This window comes from Chelmon rostratus, chromosome 17, assembly GCF_017976325.1.
Source record: "Chelmon rostratus isolate fCheRos1 chromosome 17, fCheRos1.pri, whole genome shotgun sequence".
Taxonomy (NCBI): Eukaryota; Metazoa; Chordata; class Actinopteri; order Chaetodontiformes; family Chaetodontidae; genus Chelmon; species Chelmon rostratus.
The window spans coordinates 3,948,527-3,967,038 of record NC_055674.1 but is presented as its reverse complement, the minus strand read 5'-3'; the positions used below and the strand labels follow the sequence as shown (position 1 = coordinate 3,967,038).

The 18,512-nt window shown below is 43.3% G+C and overlaps 1 protein-coding gene across 1 annotated transcript; it reads left to right on the top strand.

Moving 5' to 3' along the window:
• Nucleotides 1-4,630: 4,630 nt before the first annotated feature.
• Nucleotides 4,631-10,653, top strand: LOC121620296 (glial fibrillary acidic protein). The gene is made up of 9 exons (XM_041956297.1): nucleotides 4,631-5,142; nucleotides 7,049-7,109; nucleotides 7,215-7,310; nucleotides 7,410-7,571; nucleotides 7,733-7,858; nucleotides 8,946-9,166; nucleotides 9,260-9,303; nucleotides 9,821-9,903; nucleotides 10,112-10,653. The coding sequence occupies exons 1-9, from the start codon at nucleotides 4,631-4,633 to the stop codon at nucleotides 10,151-10,153; spliced, it is 1,347 nt and encodes a 448-aa protein (XP_041812231.1). The 3' UTR covers nucleotides 10,154-10,653.
• Nucleotides 10,654-18,512: the final 7,859 nt, after the last annotated feature.

Below are 18,512 nucleotides of genomic sequence, written 5' to 3'. Positions count from 1 at the left end.
CGATGTGTTTGTGTGGTATGCAGTTCCCTCTGTGTGGTGTACTCGGGCCCCCAGCATTCCTGCTGACAGGCAGACTGGAGCTTCGGGCCTGAACCGGCTCTCCACCGGCCCTCTTTGTGGCTGCGCTCTGTTTGGGCCCAGTGGTGCTGAGTCATATAGCCGGCCTGTCTGTCCCAGTTAAGCCCCCCTGATTTTCATCGCAGCTCATTCCCATGAGGCCTTGCTCGTTCAATATCACCCCTCAGCTGTGCTGTGTTTACCTGTCCTGTCTCAGGGTTGAGAAATGCACCAGAGAAGTCCAGACGGGCAACAGCACAAATACCACAAATGTCTTATCAGCCAAGTGCACCAGGTAGACTGACATGAGGTGTAATGGAAAGGAAATAGGTACATTTACTCAAGTATTGTACAAATTTAAGGTATTACTTGAGCTTCTTTGTGCTACTTTATACTTCTACTCTAGTGCCTTTCAGGTAATACAGCACTGCACTTAACTCCATTTAACTGAGAGCAGATTATGATTTTATTTTATGAAACACTGAAAATATATTTTGCTGCTGATACTACTGAACTTTTTATTGTGTCAAAATTTCAGTTGTAATTAACTGCATTGTGGTATTTCTACATTTAGTTAAGTGAATATTTCTTCCACTCTGGACAAACATATGTGCAAGAATAAAGTGGAATAATGTCATGACAGAGTAGAGCTTCATTTAAGGGCTTTTCACACACTAAAGGGAATCATCTTAGATATTTAAGTAAAGCCAGATGAACTGATGATTTCTTCTGCAAGAAGATTTATCAATTCAACCAGTGACCTGGAGTGTGAGAACAGTTCATGTAGGACTGGATGACGGCTTAAACGAACTGAAGAACCTGCTGACACACGTTCCAAAATCATTTTCTCGCCTTCAAAGAACAGAGGGATCATTTGACTGCTGGACCCCAGTTTCTCAAAGAGGAAAGTCTGCAACATTTTCTCTCCAAATGCTGATCAACTGTACATTTAGGTTTGGCCTTTGTTGCGAAGGTGTTCATTGTTCTGCTTCCATTGCTTTTGTCTGTTTTTTTTTTCCGATATTAATAATTACATCCTTTTTGTGATCAGTTCCAGTTCGTTTAGCAGCCTCGGAGCACATAAGCACATACTGTCACTGATGAGACAAACACAGGTGATTCATCTTATTTAATTTAGTACAGGAATTCGTGGTAGAGAAGCAGCAAATCAAGGTTTGAGATGTGTTTCATCAAGTCAGTGTTACTATTCACGATGAAGGCCTTCGCCTCATTTAATTTACACCCTGTCCAGGAAAAAGGGCCTTGATATAGTGACGAGGGTGGAGCTGAGACGGCCGTATTTCCAGCTTGTTAGGTACGAGGCCGTGTACATTCAGCCATCAGTGAGGTTGAAGGATGGTAGCGGAGGGGGATCACACTGGGGATTCTGGGTGTAAAATGCCAGAGCACAAAGCCGGCGTTGAGTATTGCGCAGTCAAACTTCACTGGCAGCCATGTTTCCTTGGCCTGAGATCAGTCTGCATCCAGCAGCATTAAGATTCTGCCCCGCACTCCCTTTTTCCTGTAAGTCCTGCAAATGAAATGCTCCCCTCATGTCGGACACATGAATCAGCTGTTTGACTTGGCCCTTTCGTGACTCCAGCAGCAGGGGGGGAGGAGAGGGAGAGGTCTGCACCACCCCTTTCTCGCCTCCCTGGGGATGTTTAATCTTCAGGACATATTGCCTCAGAGACCAGATCTGAGGCAACGGCCGTGACAGTCTAAAAAATCCAGAGAGCTGAAACAATCGCTGTCACCTTAATGATGCAACCAAGGCATCAGTCCTTAGCGATGGAACCTTTTAAATCAACAAATCTCTGCCAGACTTACAGTGTGCCATCTCATTTAACCTCTATTAACAATTGACCAATTGGAATTCAAGACAGAGTGTTGTTGTTTTCCTTCCTAATAGCAACAACACTCAGAGGCCAGCTAGTAGAGTCATACAGGGCTTTATTCACTGTCTCCCAGTACCGACTGGTTTCCACTCCCTGTGATTTTACGACCCGGTAACAAAGAGATCCTTTATGTCCCACTGCTGTGGTGGTTTTACTACATGTAAGAACAGCATAGTTAAATGGCTACACCACTGTTCCTACAAGGTTTATCTTCTTAACAAAGCAGGAATTAAACTTTTTAAATGAATGTTGTGCACTTTTAGAGTTTTGGATGTATTTTTCCTGCTGCTTCACACTGAGAGGGACAAACAGCCACTGGTTCCCATTCATTTCTGACAACTCATGGAGCCTGGCCCACAAAATAGGACGAGTGAAGAGTTAAAGTAGTGAAAGTATGATGAAAGTAAAATAAGTTTCACAAAGTTAAGTTTGTTTAAGAGTCAAGGAAAAGTTTCTATTTACACTCAGTTTTTATTATTTAACTTTATATTACTTGTTAAGGTTTTAGGTATGTTAGCTACTTTAAGAGACTTCCCAGTATTTGCAGTAAATAAGCTAGTAAGTTTGTAGTAAATGAGATAAAACTTATAGATTTTTAAGAACATAGTTATGGTGAACTTTAATTCTTCTTGTCTTCAGGGATGTACACTTGTAGAAGGAGAACATGCCGTCAGTGACAATCTCATCTCTACAAATCACATCCTCTTCAGAGAGGAGTCAGAAAAAGATCAGCTGAAGTGGTCTGACATCGCCGGGCCGGCGGTTGTCAAGGTGATGCATGAAAATGGTTTTGTAACGCAGCGTCTGTCGGTCCTCCTGGAGTTCAGATTAGGTCTGCACTCCCCACTCCCTCCCTCCCTTCATCCCACTCCTCTTCGTCTCCACCATCCATCCGTCTTTGCAGCCAACAGGACGTCTAATAACCCGTGAACACCCCAGAGTCCGACAGTCTCTCTGGAGCCTTGGCTTCAGTCTCCCCCTGCCATAACAGAAGTGTGCACGTGCTCCTGCAGCATGACGCTCAACCAACTGTGGATGTGGAGTTATGTGTAATGTTGTCTTGTCATGTGGCCAAGATGATGTTAAAAAAACATACCTTTTTAGTGATTGTAGCTAAGAGCATGGACACATTAAAATCTTCCACATGTTCTTGGTTATTGACAAGTGTCCAGAAAGTGTGTTTTGTCCCATGTGTGGCAAATAATGATAATCTGAATTTTTTTGCTTCTATCTTTTGCAACGCTACATGAACACAAACTGCATCTAATTCTAATATTAGAATCTATTTCACAGCACAGGTCTGTCTGCAAAATGCAGCATGTAAGCATTTACACTTTATTACATGTTCAGGAAAAGTATGCAACTGATATTAAGTGAGTAAGAGGGCTGACTTTGAGTTATAAATATATTTTTTTTACCAAATTCTTGCAAAAATTTGAAATTTGCAAATGTTAGCATGCTAATGTGCTAAGCTAAGATGGCAAAAAAATGCTAAACATCAATGTTAACATACTCATTTTGAGCATATAGTAGTTTTTATCATACACAGATTCATAGATAAAGAAAAGTTTCAAACCATTTAAGGTTACATATCGTTTAATCTTAACAACTACATTCATTTTCTTTTGTTTGTGATAATGACAGTTGATTGCTATCCCTCAACAAGATGCATTAAAAGTAGCACCTGATCAAATACTTTCACCGATACAAAGAAAGGTTGATTTTAACAGTTAATACAGTGAAAAAAACAACATTTGGTAATCACTCTGACAAATGTTATTTCACTGTGAGTGTCATCAAATATGTGTAGCTCCTTGGAAATGCATCATCTGTTTACAATCAGTTCTATCAAAGCAAGAAGAGCACAGAGTAATACTGACAAATGCGACGTTAATCAAAGACTAATCAAATTGCATCATTGTTCCCATAAGAGTATGCAGGTGATTAGTGAATAGTGTATGCAGTAATGTCCTTGTTATGTAACTGTGCCATTAACTGATCCAAAGAGGAGAGACAACAGCTCTGAGGTTCTGTCTTACATGCAGTTTCTCTCCTCACCGTGCAACCCAAAAACAAATGCTGCTAAATCCTGCAGGTTTATATGTTCAATATTATCCTGAAGCCTACGTGTAATATTTATCTTGTGTCTGATTTATCTGCTTCATCTGCCAAGCTGCTGTTGCTCTCTCTGATTAGAGAGTGAGGGTCTCTTCCCAACAGCTCCATCCCTTTGTTCGATCAAACTCTGTTTCTGTTTTTGTGAGAGCCCATGTGTGGTCAGGTTGAATTGGTGGCTAGACCCTGTCACACACATTCCTTTTCATTCAGCTGGAACAGAAAGAAAGAGAGAAGGACAAAAAGGGGTGAAAGTAAGAGTGAGAGAGAGAGAGAGAGAGCAAGTGAGTCAGAGGCCGGGGGAGACAGGAGGAGAGGGGGAGAGAGGGAGAAAGCCAAGAGACATTTGTAGTTGAGTGGACGAGCACAGACAATCCCTGGCACACAGCTCTTTGAGTGTCATGTTAACCACCCCTTCGCTCTCCCTTTTTGTCCCATTCACTGCCTGCCACCCTCCCTTCTCTCTGCCGCACCCTGTGGCCTCTCTGCTTTGGACTTGGGGGGTTCGCCTGCCTCTATAAAAGCCCCATTTGCGCCCTGAGTGAGCTTCATTCCCCATCATGGAGAGTCAGAGATTCCAGTCCTCATACAGGAAGCGTTTTGGGCCCCAGGGCTCGAGCAGCACAGGAGTCAGAATTTCTTCCAGCCGCTTCTCCTGGCATGGCACCCCTCGCACCCTCACCCACTCCAGCCCGATATCCAGGGTGTCGCTGGGATCGACCAACGCGGCCCTGCTCCTGGGGAGCCCCGGGGACCGGCTGGACTTCTCAGCTGACACCCTGATGAAGGCCCAGTACAAGGAGACGCGCACCAACGAGAAGGTGGAGATGATGGGCCTGAATGACCGTTTCGCCAGCTACATAGAGAAGGTGCGCCTGTTGGAGCAGCAGAACAAGGTGCTGGTGGCAGAGTTGAACCAGCTGAAGGGGAAGGAGCCCAGCCGCCTGGGAGACATCTACCAGGAGGAGCTGAGGGAGCTGCGCAGGCAGGTGGACGGTCTCACTGCTGGCAAAGCTCGGCTGGAGATTGAGAGGGACAACCTGGCTGCAGATCTGGCCACGATGAAGCAGAGGTAGGAGGAGGCAGGGTGGGACTCCTGTGGCTGGTTGGTGACACGTACAGTCACAGTAGCACCAACCTGTTGTTTCTAACCTTTACTCTAATTCTCTTTAAAGACTGCTCTAGTCACGGGTATAATGTAGCCTAGATGTGCCAAAACCCAGACATCTGCACACTTGGTATTTTACTCTCTTACTCACTTTCTGATGATGAAACTTACATTTATTTAATTTAAATTATGCACTCATCAAACTTATTGAAAGTTTCTTTGGAAAGCAAAATCAGCTCAATGGCCAAAATGCAAATGTAGAAAAAGTTCCTGCACAGTTTTGTGGGCAGTAAAAATATGCATTTAAAGTATGAAAACATGTAGAGAGAGGTTTAAATTTTAGCTTAAAAAGTTAACAGATGGAGGGGAGAAGCACCTCCCTCCTGCCTGGTCCCTTCTTCTGTATATCTGGGGTTTTCTGTTTTCTGTAAAGTCTGCCACAACTTCTTAGTATTTTTGTTTCACTCTAACTATGATTACATCCTGTCAAATGCATTTGTTATTGTCACAAGTTGCTCACAAATGTGCAGGTAAACTTTGCTTTAAATGCTGAATGTGCACTAGCAGCTTGGGGATTTGTTCGTTACCAGAGCAAGAAAAAATAAGTTCAGCTTGCCAAGATTTGAGGTCTAAAAAAAAATAAGACAAGTTCGTTGCATGGCTGAGAGTTTTTTTCTTTTTTTTTTTTAATTACGAAGGCATTTATATGCAGATTCAGTTTGTGTCTAATTCGTTGGAATGCAGACCGCTGTGCTCTGCCCGAGCTTTACTCCTGGATCCCTCTTTACAAACTTGATCCCAACTGAACCCCTCATCGCCATTGAGCGAGTGCGGAGGAATGAGGCAAACACAATGGTAGCCCTCCACAAAGGAAGCAGACAGCCAGGCAGATGTTTTCTTGTTCCCTGTTACTCCAAAACACTGATTCACCGCAGCGGCATATCCAGCTTTTTTCACTTGAGCTGCATGAATCTATAATTTCAGTTAGTCAGGAGAATAAGTGATTGAATGACTCTGAATGTAGAAAAATCTACTTCAGACTCTACTCTCTGATTTCCGCGCAGCTGCTGGTCGCCTGAAAGAAAACAGAGAGAATAGTGATGGCCGTGGCTGAGGGGGTCAAAGGTCACTTTTGTGATTCCTGCTGCTTTTCTTAAACCACTCCATTCAGCAAACTCTGCGTGAAGCTTTACAGATGTTACCCCAAGTCTGAGCATTTCTGTTTCCGTGCATGTGCGCGAGTGGCAGATGGATCACAGGGTGGTGTGTGTCTGCGTGTGAGGGTGTGCGTGCACACATGGACCCTTTGTGCGTTTGTGTGTGTGTGTGGACTCCATCCCGTGGGAAAGGCCTCTGGCTGTTAGATGGGAGTGAATGTGTAATGATGCATGAGCCGCCCTTTCAGCTGAGCCCCGGCCGTCCCCTGCAGCACGGGGAGCAGCACTGAAGCTCGCAGTCAAAAATCTGATCGAAATGCTTGAAATGCTTTTTTAGTCCCCGTCGTCTGACTCTTCATACGCAGGAAGACCTCATTTGAATGACAAAAAACTGTATGCATGGTTCTCTCTCACTGACGCTGTGCCATAAAGGAACAGATAGAAAAAATGTCGCAATACTGAAGGGTGTATTTTGGGGATTTTTGTCATTTGTTACGTCTTATTAAAACGTATGTAATGATATGAATATATGCTGGTGAGATTATTAGGATGTCACTTCAATAGAACAAATGTACTTTACTAAAACGTAAAAATCCTTATATTTGGATGTTACGGTCATTTTCAATCTCTGGCTTATATTCATTATTTTTATTATTATTATTAAAACCATGATCATAATTTCAAGCTTTCACTCTTTTTTGTGACTTACTCAGGTTGCAAGATGAGATGGGCCTCCGACAGGATGCAGAGAACAATTTGAACACCTATAGACAGGTAATTCTTCTGATATTAACCCGAATTCATGGTCTAAACCATTTATACAATCAGCACGTCTGACTGACCACCCTGACTCCTCTTCATGCCTGATTCTGGTTGTAGGATGTGGATGAGGCGTCTCTAAATCGTGTCCAGCTAGAGAGGAAGATCGATGCCCTGCAGGACGAGATCAACTTCCTGAAGAAGACTCACGATGAGGTAAGAATAAAAAACATCCTCAGTCAACTCTAATTATCATCATCACCTTTAATCACCTAATTTGAATGTACACTTTTCCTCACTTCTTGCCCCTCTCAGGAGCTGCGTGAGTTACAGGAACAGATCATGGCCCAGCAGGTGCACGTAGACCTGGATGTATCCAAACCAGACCTGACTGCTGCTCTGAGAGACATCAGGGTCCAGTATGAAACCATGGCCTCTTCAAACATGCAGGAGACAGAGGAGTGGTACCGATCCAAGGTCAGAAGACTCAGATATGACTTTCGTGTGGTACTGAGAATTAGAGTAATAAACATCCAGATTACATTAGGTGTGACTTTAACTGTCCCTGTGAGGAGGATATGCAGCAGAGGGCATCACACACACTCACAGACTGGTGGATTGTTTGCTTTTGTACACAGTTTGCTGACCTGACAGATGCAGCCAATCGAAACGCAGAAGCCCTGCGTCAGGCCAAACAGGAAGCCAATGAATATCGGCGTCAGATCCAAGTGGTGACCTGCGACCTTGAGGCTCTCCGTGGGACAGTAAGTCCTCTAACGAAGAACAGAAAACACTGTTAAATCTGCGACCATGTGATCTGATAAGATGGACGTGATGCAGGCAATTAGACCCTTTTCCTACAAGAAGCCTTATAGTTGAGATGATTTTAACGATGCAGTTGGACTCCACTTACAGAGACGTCACTACCACGGTGACACATTGTGGAAGTGAAAATGAAACAATCAGGTTCAAGTGATGACTCACAGCTTTAACTTGTGGCATGTAGTATGAACGGGGAAGAAAATCTCACTGATTTTATCTATAATTTCCAGATTTTAGGAGGCTTATGGAGTAAAAGGGAAAGACAACTTAAGTTTGATAAAATCTGCAGTAGTTTGTGGTCAGTATCTGCCTGTCTACCACCCACAGACATCACCAGATCTTCCCTGCTGAAGCTTGCCAGGCTTGTACTGCAGCCAGCCTCACTTGCACTTGTATCAGGGACCCTTTGCTTTCAGTCTGGTCTTCAGCGAGTGAAACACATGCTCAGTTGGACTGAGGTCATGTGACTGAATTCCACTATTGGCCCTGGGAAACTGTAGGAGTTGAAGTCAAACTACCCTGATGATCATGTATTTGTATCTCTCACATTAGCATAAAACTATAGAAAATGAAATAATTTTACTAGTTTAAGCACAACCAGCGAAGGTAGTGGTACACACCTAACTGTACAGTCGTAATTTTGCTGCTAACTATTTGCTTTCACCAGACTGCTCAGCATAAATGAGCCTTTTGAACATGGATTGGCAGTAGCTTTAAATGGAGGCCTTTCATTTGTTGGCACCAATGAGAGTGAAAATTGGACTCCATTGCAACATCAGACATGCTAATGTATGCCTAGCATTAGCATAATGCTATTTGGCACTATTTTTAGCTGCAAATACATGATTTGGCTTACCCTTTAACTAACCAACACTTGGTTCTGATGATAAAATATGAGTGTTTTGTCTGTACATTACTTGCCCAGCTGCACTATGTATAAAAAGATCTGTTCACCCAATATGCATGTAAACATCTTCAAACTCAATAAATTAATTAACTTTAAACCCCAAACCTCCTCTCCTTTTTGAGAACGAGTCTCTGGAACGCCAGCTCCGGGAGATGGAGGACCGCTTCTCCATGGAGACTACTGGTTACCAGGATACAGTGAGCCATCTGGAGGAGGAGATCCAAGCGCTGAAGGAGGAGATGGCGAGACACCTGCAGGAGTACCAGGACCTTCTCAACGTCAAGCTGGCCCTGGATATTGAGATTGCCACCTACAGGAAGCTGCTGGAGGGAGAGGAGAGCAGGTGAGGCAAATCATGATAGGAAATCTCATTTGTCCGAATATTTATCGTTGTCAGTCGGTTTGTGACTGTAGTTTCCCTTCTCTGTTCCTCAAGGATCACCATTCCAGTTCAGAGCTTTTCCAACCTGCAGTTCAGAGGTCAGTATGAAGTGTGACCCCCCCACCATATTCTCTGCCCTTTATTGATGCAGCTCTTTTTGCTTTTTAGACACATGCTTTTTGGAAAGTGCTCAGCAGATATCAGTTCAATATATGTCAACAAGTAGACATTTTGACCTGATGGCGGTACTTGAAGAAAGACCAAGGGGGCACCACACCCGTTAGTTGTCATTCTTTGAGTACTATTAATATCCATAGGAAATGTTGGGGCTATAGGTGCACTGGTGGCCCAATATTTCTTGCCATCTCTTTCCAGTTTTGGCCGAATATCTGGATACTTCTCAAAATACCTCCTTTAGCACATGCTTTTCCCCCCTGAATGTTATATTTTTTTGCGGGTCACTCCTGTGTCCTTACCATTTTTATATATATTGGATTTACTGTATGTAACAGTACTTGATGGGGGAGTAAAATGCCATTGAACAGATGATAATACAATTCAGTTTCTTGAACTGCACTGCATGTTCCCTTCTTTCCACCTCTATTCATCCTTTAGAAACAAATCTGGACACTAAAACCCCAGAGGCCCACGTGAAGAGGAGCATCCTGGTTCGAACTGTGGAGACCAGGGACGGGGAGGTACGAGCTTTTACAAAACAACACAGTTTAACACGCTCACACTGAAGCAGGCCAATCTGCACATTGCACCCAATCCCTCTGGAGGGCAATGTTGAACCCTTCTGCAGGTTTTCACACACATTTACTGCCGCTCAGCACACCTGATGCCATGTGCACCATCCCCAGAGATTTTCTTTCTATTTTTAACGCTGATCTCTTTTCTTTGCAGATCATCAAGGAATCAACGACTGAACACAAAGATCTTCCTTAAAGCTTCCTCTCCCATCTTGCCTTCAGGCACGATTTGAGGATTTTGAACAATTATTTCAAATGTATTTTTTGTTCCCCATACCCCAAAGCTGCCCCATCAGAGTCATCACATCATTTCATTTTTCCCTCCCTTCATCATCACCCGTAGGCTAATGTGTTCAAAACCCTACAACCATGACATAACCATTACATACTCCTAGACTCCCTCATTAGAATTTCTGTCAACAACATTTATGTTCATCTTTTGTACAGATCCACCAAGAGCTCGCCTTGGCTGTAGGTCAGTCATCTCAAATGATCTTCAGCTTGTTCCAGTAATAACAGCTGGAAATTACTGGCAACCTGTTTCATTTCAACAGGCCAGATTTTTTTTAGCATCGTTTCAGATTAGCTGCCATAGAAGAGAACTTGAAACGTAGCAGTCGTGTTCAGCTAACATGTTGCATGGCGGAGGTGGACGTGTGGTTATGTGTATGTGAAACGTGGCGAGGGAAGTACAAGAGGGAGTTGGGGTTTGCTGACGTCAGAATTGGAAGATAGGCTGGGAATGAGAGATGTGTGTATATTAGAGCAACTTTTGGCAGAATGACAGGTGAATTTGGGCCAGTTTTTATCCCTCCTCTGGTGCTACTTTGCATTTCTTCCTTTTGTTGAAGCATCTTCCTCTGTTTGTGCATTGATTCTTTTATTAAAAGTCCTGCACACCTACACAGGTGTTTTCATCGAGTGCATTCCTGTCTCACTTCTAGCTGATTAGATCGTGTTCGCTGAGATCACCAGCGTAGTAGGTGTTGACTTTTTCCACGTGCTACAACCTCCCTCAACCTAACTGAGCGGCCAAACATCCTGCTATGGCTGCTTTCGATGAGTAAAACTGCAAAAGCCGGAAATACAGCAAATGATATGTGCAACACGCTTGACAGTCAGCGATCTGTAGACGCTGTGATCAGGAGTCGAGTTTCCAGACATATATGTACTATTACTGACGCCAGGGAAGCGCACAGGACAAAGCTTAAAGGCACATAAGAGCTGAACAGTCGTGTCCAAAATGACGAATTTCCTGGATTCTGTCTAAATCTCTTTGTACAGTCATTTGCATAACAGTCCATTTAAGCTGTGTTTTTTTTTTTTTCATGTGACTGCACAAGTGGCAGATGCTGAATGTTTGTATGCTTTCCACTCAGTGGGCAGTGGCCATGGCAACCTTTAGTGATGCCATGTTATAATAAATGGAAGTTGTCCCATTAACAGGCGCAACAAAACTAATAACAGGGTCACAGGGGTCTGTAGAAACCTGCACAGTCACAAGGGGAGGTCTGCTCAGCCCAAATAAACAATAACTGCGTGTTGGATGTTCAAACTTTCCTCCATCACTTCACTTCTGCTCTGCTGCAGCCTCTGTTCATCACAGCTGTCGGCCCTGCCTCTCTTGAACACAACCTGATCATTTCAGATGTGTCAGGGGCATGCCCACTAGCAGAGGCGATAGGGACAGAGCCAGGCTGGAGGTGTTTGGAAGCTGACGCGACCTTTGCCCTCCAGCTTCCAGTTAATCCACCAACCTTCCTCCTCCAAATTCCCAGGCCAATTTCCGTAGTGTGCGACCGATAGCAGCGAGAGACGCAGAGAAAGAAGCCCACGACCCAACTCTGCACCAGAAACTCTTGTTTTTCTATTTCTGAAAGGGATACAAAAGGAAAGCAGGCTGAAAGGAAGGATGGATGGAAGGATGGATGGATGGATGCCGCAGCCTAAACACTGTAATCCAAGCCTGGTGCATTGTTGTAGCCCTACTGACTGAAGCTGTGCTGACAGGCCCTGCCGCTAATGAGAGTGGTGCTACGCTGGAGCTGGCTGTCGCTGTGCTCGTCACCAAGGACACGCCATGAATCTGTGTTCCCATGTGCCTCCCACCTTCTCCTCTTCTCAACTTCCACCCCTGTCACTCAACCCCTCCTCCTGTTCCTCCTAACATGCAGCCCTGTCTTGCATTCACTCTGTTTTGGTTTTATTTTTGATTGTTGATCCTAGATAGAATTTCTGACTCTTGTAGCAAAGACACAGCTGAAACCTGCTTTTTGTTGTTTTGGAATAAACCTCTGCAGATGTGAATATAACATTAGTTTTGACCAATTCTACGTGCTGTGATGTCATGATAACTCGATAACAACAATAAAACATTTTCTTCGTTAGAGTTGATGTCTCGTGTTTTTTTTTTCAACAACTTTCCAACAAGCTTCTCGTTCATTTTTCATGACATTTCATATGTTCGTAGTCGTGTCCTTTGATTCAGTACTGACATACATCATATCAGCTGTCTCACTGAAACAAGCTTTCTATATGCTGACAGTTAACTTTAGGGTATTAGAGGGCTGACAGCAGCAGACAGACATTATTCATCCTGACTGATTGTCTCTGCCTGCCGGCCGGTCCATGCTGCTGAGCAGATGGGCTCACTTCCTGTAATATCACGGCTCATTATGAGTGTTACTGTATATCTGGCCAAAGAGATAATTGTGGCCAAAAATAGTATCGCCTGAGACGCAGAAAAACACCTGCACTGGACTGTCAAACACACAAAGTCTATTTGTGTCACTTCAGTTTCCCTCAAAAAGAGACTTTCAGGAAGTGCATTACATACGTTAAATATTTCAGGGGATAGTAATGGGAACTTCATTTGTCATGTCCTCATACATACTCAGTTTGGTTTCCCTTTGTGGTTAAAGGAGAGTTCAGCATGTTTTTAGATATGTCTGAAAATAGTGGTCAAGTGTCTGCATGCACAATGAAACCGTTTTCATTCATTCTGCGCAAAAATACAGGAGAAAGTTTCACCAGAGCTAATGTGAGTTAAACAAATGCATGTTTTAGCACAAAGTGTTCTCTTCGCGTTGCTCTCCCTCCACCGCGGCTCAGCGAGGAAACACACTGAGGGAATTTTGGACTTGCACACCTGATTTGTCTAACTCAGACCGCTGAAGCCTCATACTAACGTCAGATAAACTTTGGAATACATGTTTGCATGAAACAAGGACTCTGGATTTTGTCTCTTTCACTGGAAGAAGGCAGCAGGAAAAAGTGGTTTTAAGTTACTCTATTTGATATACGTGTTCTTTTTAAGAGCTGTTGAACTCTTTGAATCAACTGCGACCTGATTCCTTTCACTTCAGCTGAAACTGAGATTCCAGGCTTGAACCATTGAAAAGTAGTAGTCAGGGTCCACTGTGATGACTGTTCTGTTTGTGACGATTCAAGCAGTGTCAATGTGCTATATGATATACTGTATTAGCAAATTCATCTACAGTAGGCATGGCTAGAGTTTGCCAAACTAAATATTTCTACAAACGAAAATTAAAAGTGACGTCAGTGCTTTCACAATGAAAGCCCAGGATATTGAAGCTTTACGGCTACGCCATCGCATGAATGGGGCATTAGTTACTATATATTTAAACTAAACTGCTGAAATATTAAGCAAAATATAAAATTATACTTATTTTTATTCATGTTTTTATCCTAAGCTTCACTATATTTGAGAGAAATGGATGGACACTTCACATATGGCAGCCATAGATAGACATGTTCTTCCAGTATTCTCGTTTTTTCTTTGGGAGGATGTGTGTGATGTGTGTATTAAAGTGTGACTCAGTTACCGAGTGTGTGTAAAGTACAGTATGTATCTGTTTTGCCCGGCTCTTATCAGAGGACTGGAGGGTCTCAGGTCTGCACTGAAGGCGGCCCTGAGCTGAAGGAATTCCAGGCAGATAAAACTCGGTCCCTGACGTCTGGCGCTGAAACGCTTTCCCATCCAGTGCTGCTCCACGGGGCCGGGACGGGCCGAAAGGTGACGGAGATGGGCACTTTTAAGCTCATTATCTTTCCAGAGCTAGTGCGAGGTGACAACAGCTGTCATGTAAGCTATAGAAAACAATCTCAGCCAGTCACCCAGTCTCGTTAAGGAAATGCCAACACTTCTTGTTGAAATGCATGAGCGTGGACTGGACTAAATTCTGGTGATGCTTTTCATGGCTGCAGCAAGCAGCATACCGCCGGCTGCACAGGTGGATTTTTTAATGAGTGCAAATGAATCACATTTTTAAACCTTTATCTGATTTGAACCTGCATCAAAATGCACTAGAAATGATCAATCAATTAATTGTTTGATAGAAAACTAATCTGCAGCTTTTTTAATAATTGTGTAATTTTTCAAGCATAAATGCCGAACTTTACCTGGTAACAGTTTCTCAATTCAAATAAGCTGCTTTTCTTTATTTTATGTGGCAGTAAACTAAATTTATTTAAGTTTTGGACTTCTACTTGAATAAAATCAACTATTTGAAGATGTCACTTCAGACTTAAGGGGCATTGCGACAGACTGTTTGTACTGTTTGCCGACATTTTATGGATCAAGCAATTAATTCATTTAGAAGACAGGCAGAATCAATGCTACATATAACTGTTGGTTGCAGCTGTCGAGGACAGTCAGTAAAATCACTGGTCCTCTGGGTTCTTTTAATGAAGCAAAAGGAGAAGATGCTGAGTCCCAAAAAATCAGTTTTATTTTAACATCAATAGAATGTGCAAGGTTACAGAGCTCTGGGTCTCGACTTAACCTTTCCCTGATCCACAACAGAGTTGGGTCAGTTCACAAAGTCTGACACACTACCTCTCCCTGACCCAGTATTTTATAGACAGAACATGAGGAAATGCTGAAGCAGTCGTTGGCTCCTCCTCATTGGCTCTCCTCTGCTTGGTCATCTTTGAGGATCCAACGTCACCGGCCCAGCCGGTTTGCAAGGACAAATCTAGAGAGACAACCTTATCCCTGACGCCAACCTGTTCTATCTTAAGTCGAGGGCCCTAAGATGTCTCCCATGCCAGGCCTCTATCTCAAAACCTCCTGTTCTAGGTCACACTGGCCTTAGATATATTTTGCACACAAACAATCACTCCTCGTCCAAATCACTTCTATGAATAATAAAGGAAAAACTTACCCAGGAGAAGTAGAATTTCTGTTGATTGTTCAATCACACAAACCATCAGAAGAAAATATGAACAAGATCAACATATCAGGATCCAACTATCATTAATGTAAGCATATGCATGTAATCTAACTATTAGCAGAATATATGTGTGTAATCAAACTTATCAAAGTATAGAAATATGACCCAAATATCCATCACAGCGTGCTGTTGTCTTCATGAATGGAAGCAAGACTCAAGATGGCCACAAAGAGGATTCGTCTGGTCCTCTGCTCTCAACACCAAAATCCCATTACAATTAGTTACGTAAAACAAGCATTTCTCAAGAAAATCAAAACCACCAAACTCTTTGTATGTGGACAGGCTCATGTCAAAGAGTGCATAAAAGTTGCAGTGACCCTTGTGAGGTATTCAGCAGTGTACGTATGCACATGCAGTAATTTTCTATCATTGTATGTCAAGAAGTTCTTGTTAATTAATAAATACCTTCACATCCTTGGTGAAGGTAATAAGAAAATACGGACTTTGCAGTTTTATTTGAGGAGATGATCAGTAGGATGCTGCAGCAGGTCCTACAAACCCACACGTGTCATCCCGTGTTGCGGCCCGTGCTTTTTGTCTCTCGCTGCCCTCTTCAGTGCACATTCCTGTCTTACTCGGCTCTCACACCAAAGGGTCATGGGAAGGCATGTGTGCTCCTTGTTTAATTTTAGCCCTCGTTTCATCAAGGCCATTGAGACAAAACCCAGAGCAACCACCTCAGCCCGTCTGCCAGACGGCGAAGCCATGCTCCCACTGATCTCCAAACACCCTGTACAGCCTGAACCACTGCATCAGCGGACACGTGCTCTCGCCAGGACAAAGTGGAGCGATGACTTAGATGTTCGGCTCAGGGGGGTCTTGTTTATAATGATTTAAGCAACAATAAGTCGAGTCTAAACTCAGATATCCACAGGAATAAATATCATTAAGGATTTTAGATTAAGACAAAGAAAATCAGTGCAGGTGTGTCAGTGTTGCCAGTGGTGCCGAACAGATGCTGAGAAAAGAGAAGTATGGAAGGATCCACCAAGAGACTGACCTGTAAATACCACTCAGCAGTAAATGTCACTCAGCCTGTTGGTCAATGAAACTCTCCTGTGGCAGCTTTTTCCAAACAAAACTAACAATGAGCAGTGTGTGAGTCAGGAAGACACTTGGAGCCTCTCTGTGTGACCTATAGGTATACAACTGAAGCTTTAGCCTGGACGTCTGCTCTGTCTCTGAATGTGCAGCTTGTGCCAGCTAAGTATTTCCTCTTTGGGTCTTTTTAAGTCATATGACTGAAGTGCGGGGGGGAAACAGGCCATTGCAGTTGGATTGCAAGTCTTTTCTAAAGCTCATAAGATCAAGACATGTGACTCCAGTCCCCTGCAGTTTGCATGTCTGGCTGTGTCACAATAAAATCCAGACTGGAAGTTTCCACGCCTGTAAAAACCAGAGAGCCTTGTCTCCTCACCAGACTTTTCTTTTTAATTTTTGTTTTTTGTTTTTTTTTTTTTACCCTTTTTTGTTTTGACAGCTCTGTTTCTGCTTTAGTGGCACTTCTCCAGCTCATCAGCGCCTGGTGATTTATAATGTTGGGCCTCTTTGCATTTGCAAGCCCAGTGCTTCCTTTTGTCCCACCGAAAGTCAGTGTGAAGAACGGAGAAAGATGCTGCTTCAACATACAAATCAAAAATGTGCATTTTCCAAAAGAGTTCAAAAGGCCAGGACACCACACACAAGCACAAACACACGCAAAACCATATGATGCCAGAGCTCCATTTAAGGCTTATCGTGATCATAGATTAATAAAATACTCCAGGAGTGTGATGACAGGCGCAGAAAGAGAGAGGATGCTGCTATTTTGAGCTCAGGGACTTGTGATGTGGGGTGAAGCAGAGTAGACTGATGGGGGTCTGCACTCTGTCAGTGTCAGACCACTGTCAAGTCAACCGTAATACAATAAACATAACTTCCGGACATGTATTTCAAAATAAAACCACTGACCTCATAACAGGTGAACTGCACCAGATTTATTCAACGTGCTGAACCATCCTCACATGGTCAACTTTTAACCTGTGTTAGTATTTACATAATACATAAACTATTATAAACTGTTGATGTATCCAGTGCTGTGAGATCATGGTCAGAGATGCGGGTAATGACAGCATCTGTAAGGATCTCAGGACACACTGTTGATGTTTTCAATGAGACTTTCATCATGATGTGATGGATGAGACCTTCGACCTTAATGGGACCATTGGTCCTCATTTAGACCAAAGCCTGTTCCTGATGAGGCAAAGCGTCATTTCTGAGGTCCTGGTTTATTAGGTTAGTGGTGAGGTGTGAATTGAGGTTAAGGTTCGGGTTGGACTGTCTACAGTGAATGGAATGATGTGCGGTTTGTGTGCATGTGGGTGTGAGTAGAGGAACCAAGCAGAGAGAATAAAACCCGATATGGGATCTCAGATTTTAAATGGGAGTAAATTAGTACCACTGTCAAGAAGGTTTATTGAGGGATGATGAGAATATTCCCTACCAAACACAAGAACTGAGCTAAACTTGTTAAGCAACTTGTTGCATTCAAGACAAAGGATGTGAATAAATCTCATACATATTATGCAAATATTTTGGGAAAATTGCAGCAATACATCAGGGCAATGCTACATGCATTATTTGCATAGTGTATACACTGTGAATAAGTGCAATGAAGTATGCAAAAACAGAAGCAGGAGTCAAGTTAGTAAACATGAATTTCCAGAGATTGCTTTATAACCAGCTGCAGCTTCTTACTCCTGTAGGCTTGTACTCGGAGACAGAGACAGAATTTATTTGTCTTTATTTTGAAAGGCTATCAAAATTCCCTTCCGTTTTCATCCTAGTTAACTCAGACTGACTTGACGCTGCTGACGGACGTTCTTGTCGAGCCTGGAGGCGGTGGAGGGGCAGTGGATCCAGGGAATCTGGCTAATAGGAGCTTCTTCTCCGCCGTCCTTGTCGTGCCATGTCAAAACTTGAGGGAGAAAAGTGTGATTGTAAACCAAACTGAGAGATTCTGCGCTCTACAGCTGCAGTTCCCAACTTCATCTACTGAAACAGGTTCCCTTCATTGAGCAGCGGACACCAAATCGTGGGAAACCGGTTTATGTGCTGTTCGCTTTTCTTTTTAGTGGCGAATCTTGTTGCATTTGGCTTTTGCACACATCATAGTCTACTTTTTTCACATTATCCGCGTGCAACATCCTGCATCTCCTATCGCCCTGGCAACCAGACCTCCTCTCCATCATTCTCCAGCGCTTCATCCCTCAGCGGCAGCCTGCGAGACAAATCAAAAGCCGCTTTTGACGCTCGTCCTCC

Coding starts and splice junctions, on each gene's coding strand:
- LOC121620296 (XM_041956297.1), top strand. CDS start 4,631: ATGGAGAGTCAGAGATTCCAGTCCTCATACAGGAAGCGTTTTGGGCCC. Junction 7,311..7,409: donor TGAAGAAGACTCACGATGAG/GTAAGAATAAAA, acceptor TGCCCCTCTCAG/GAGCTGCGTGAGTTACAGGA. Junction 9,167..9,259: donor CTGGAGGGAGAGGAGAGCAG/GTGAGGCAAATC, acceptor CTGTTCCTCAAG/GATCACCATTCCAGTTCAGA.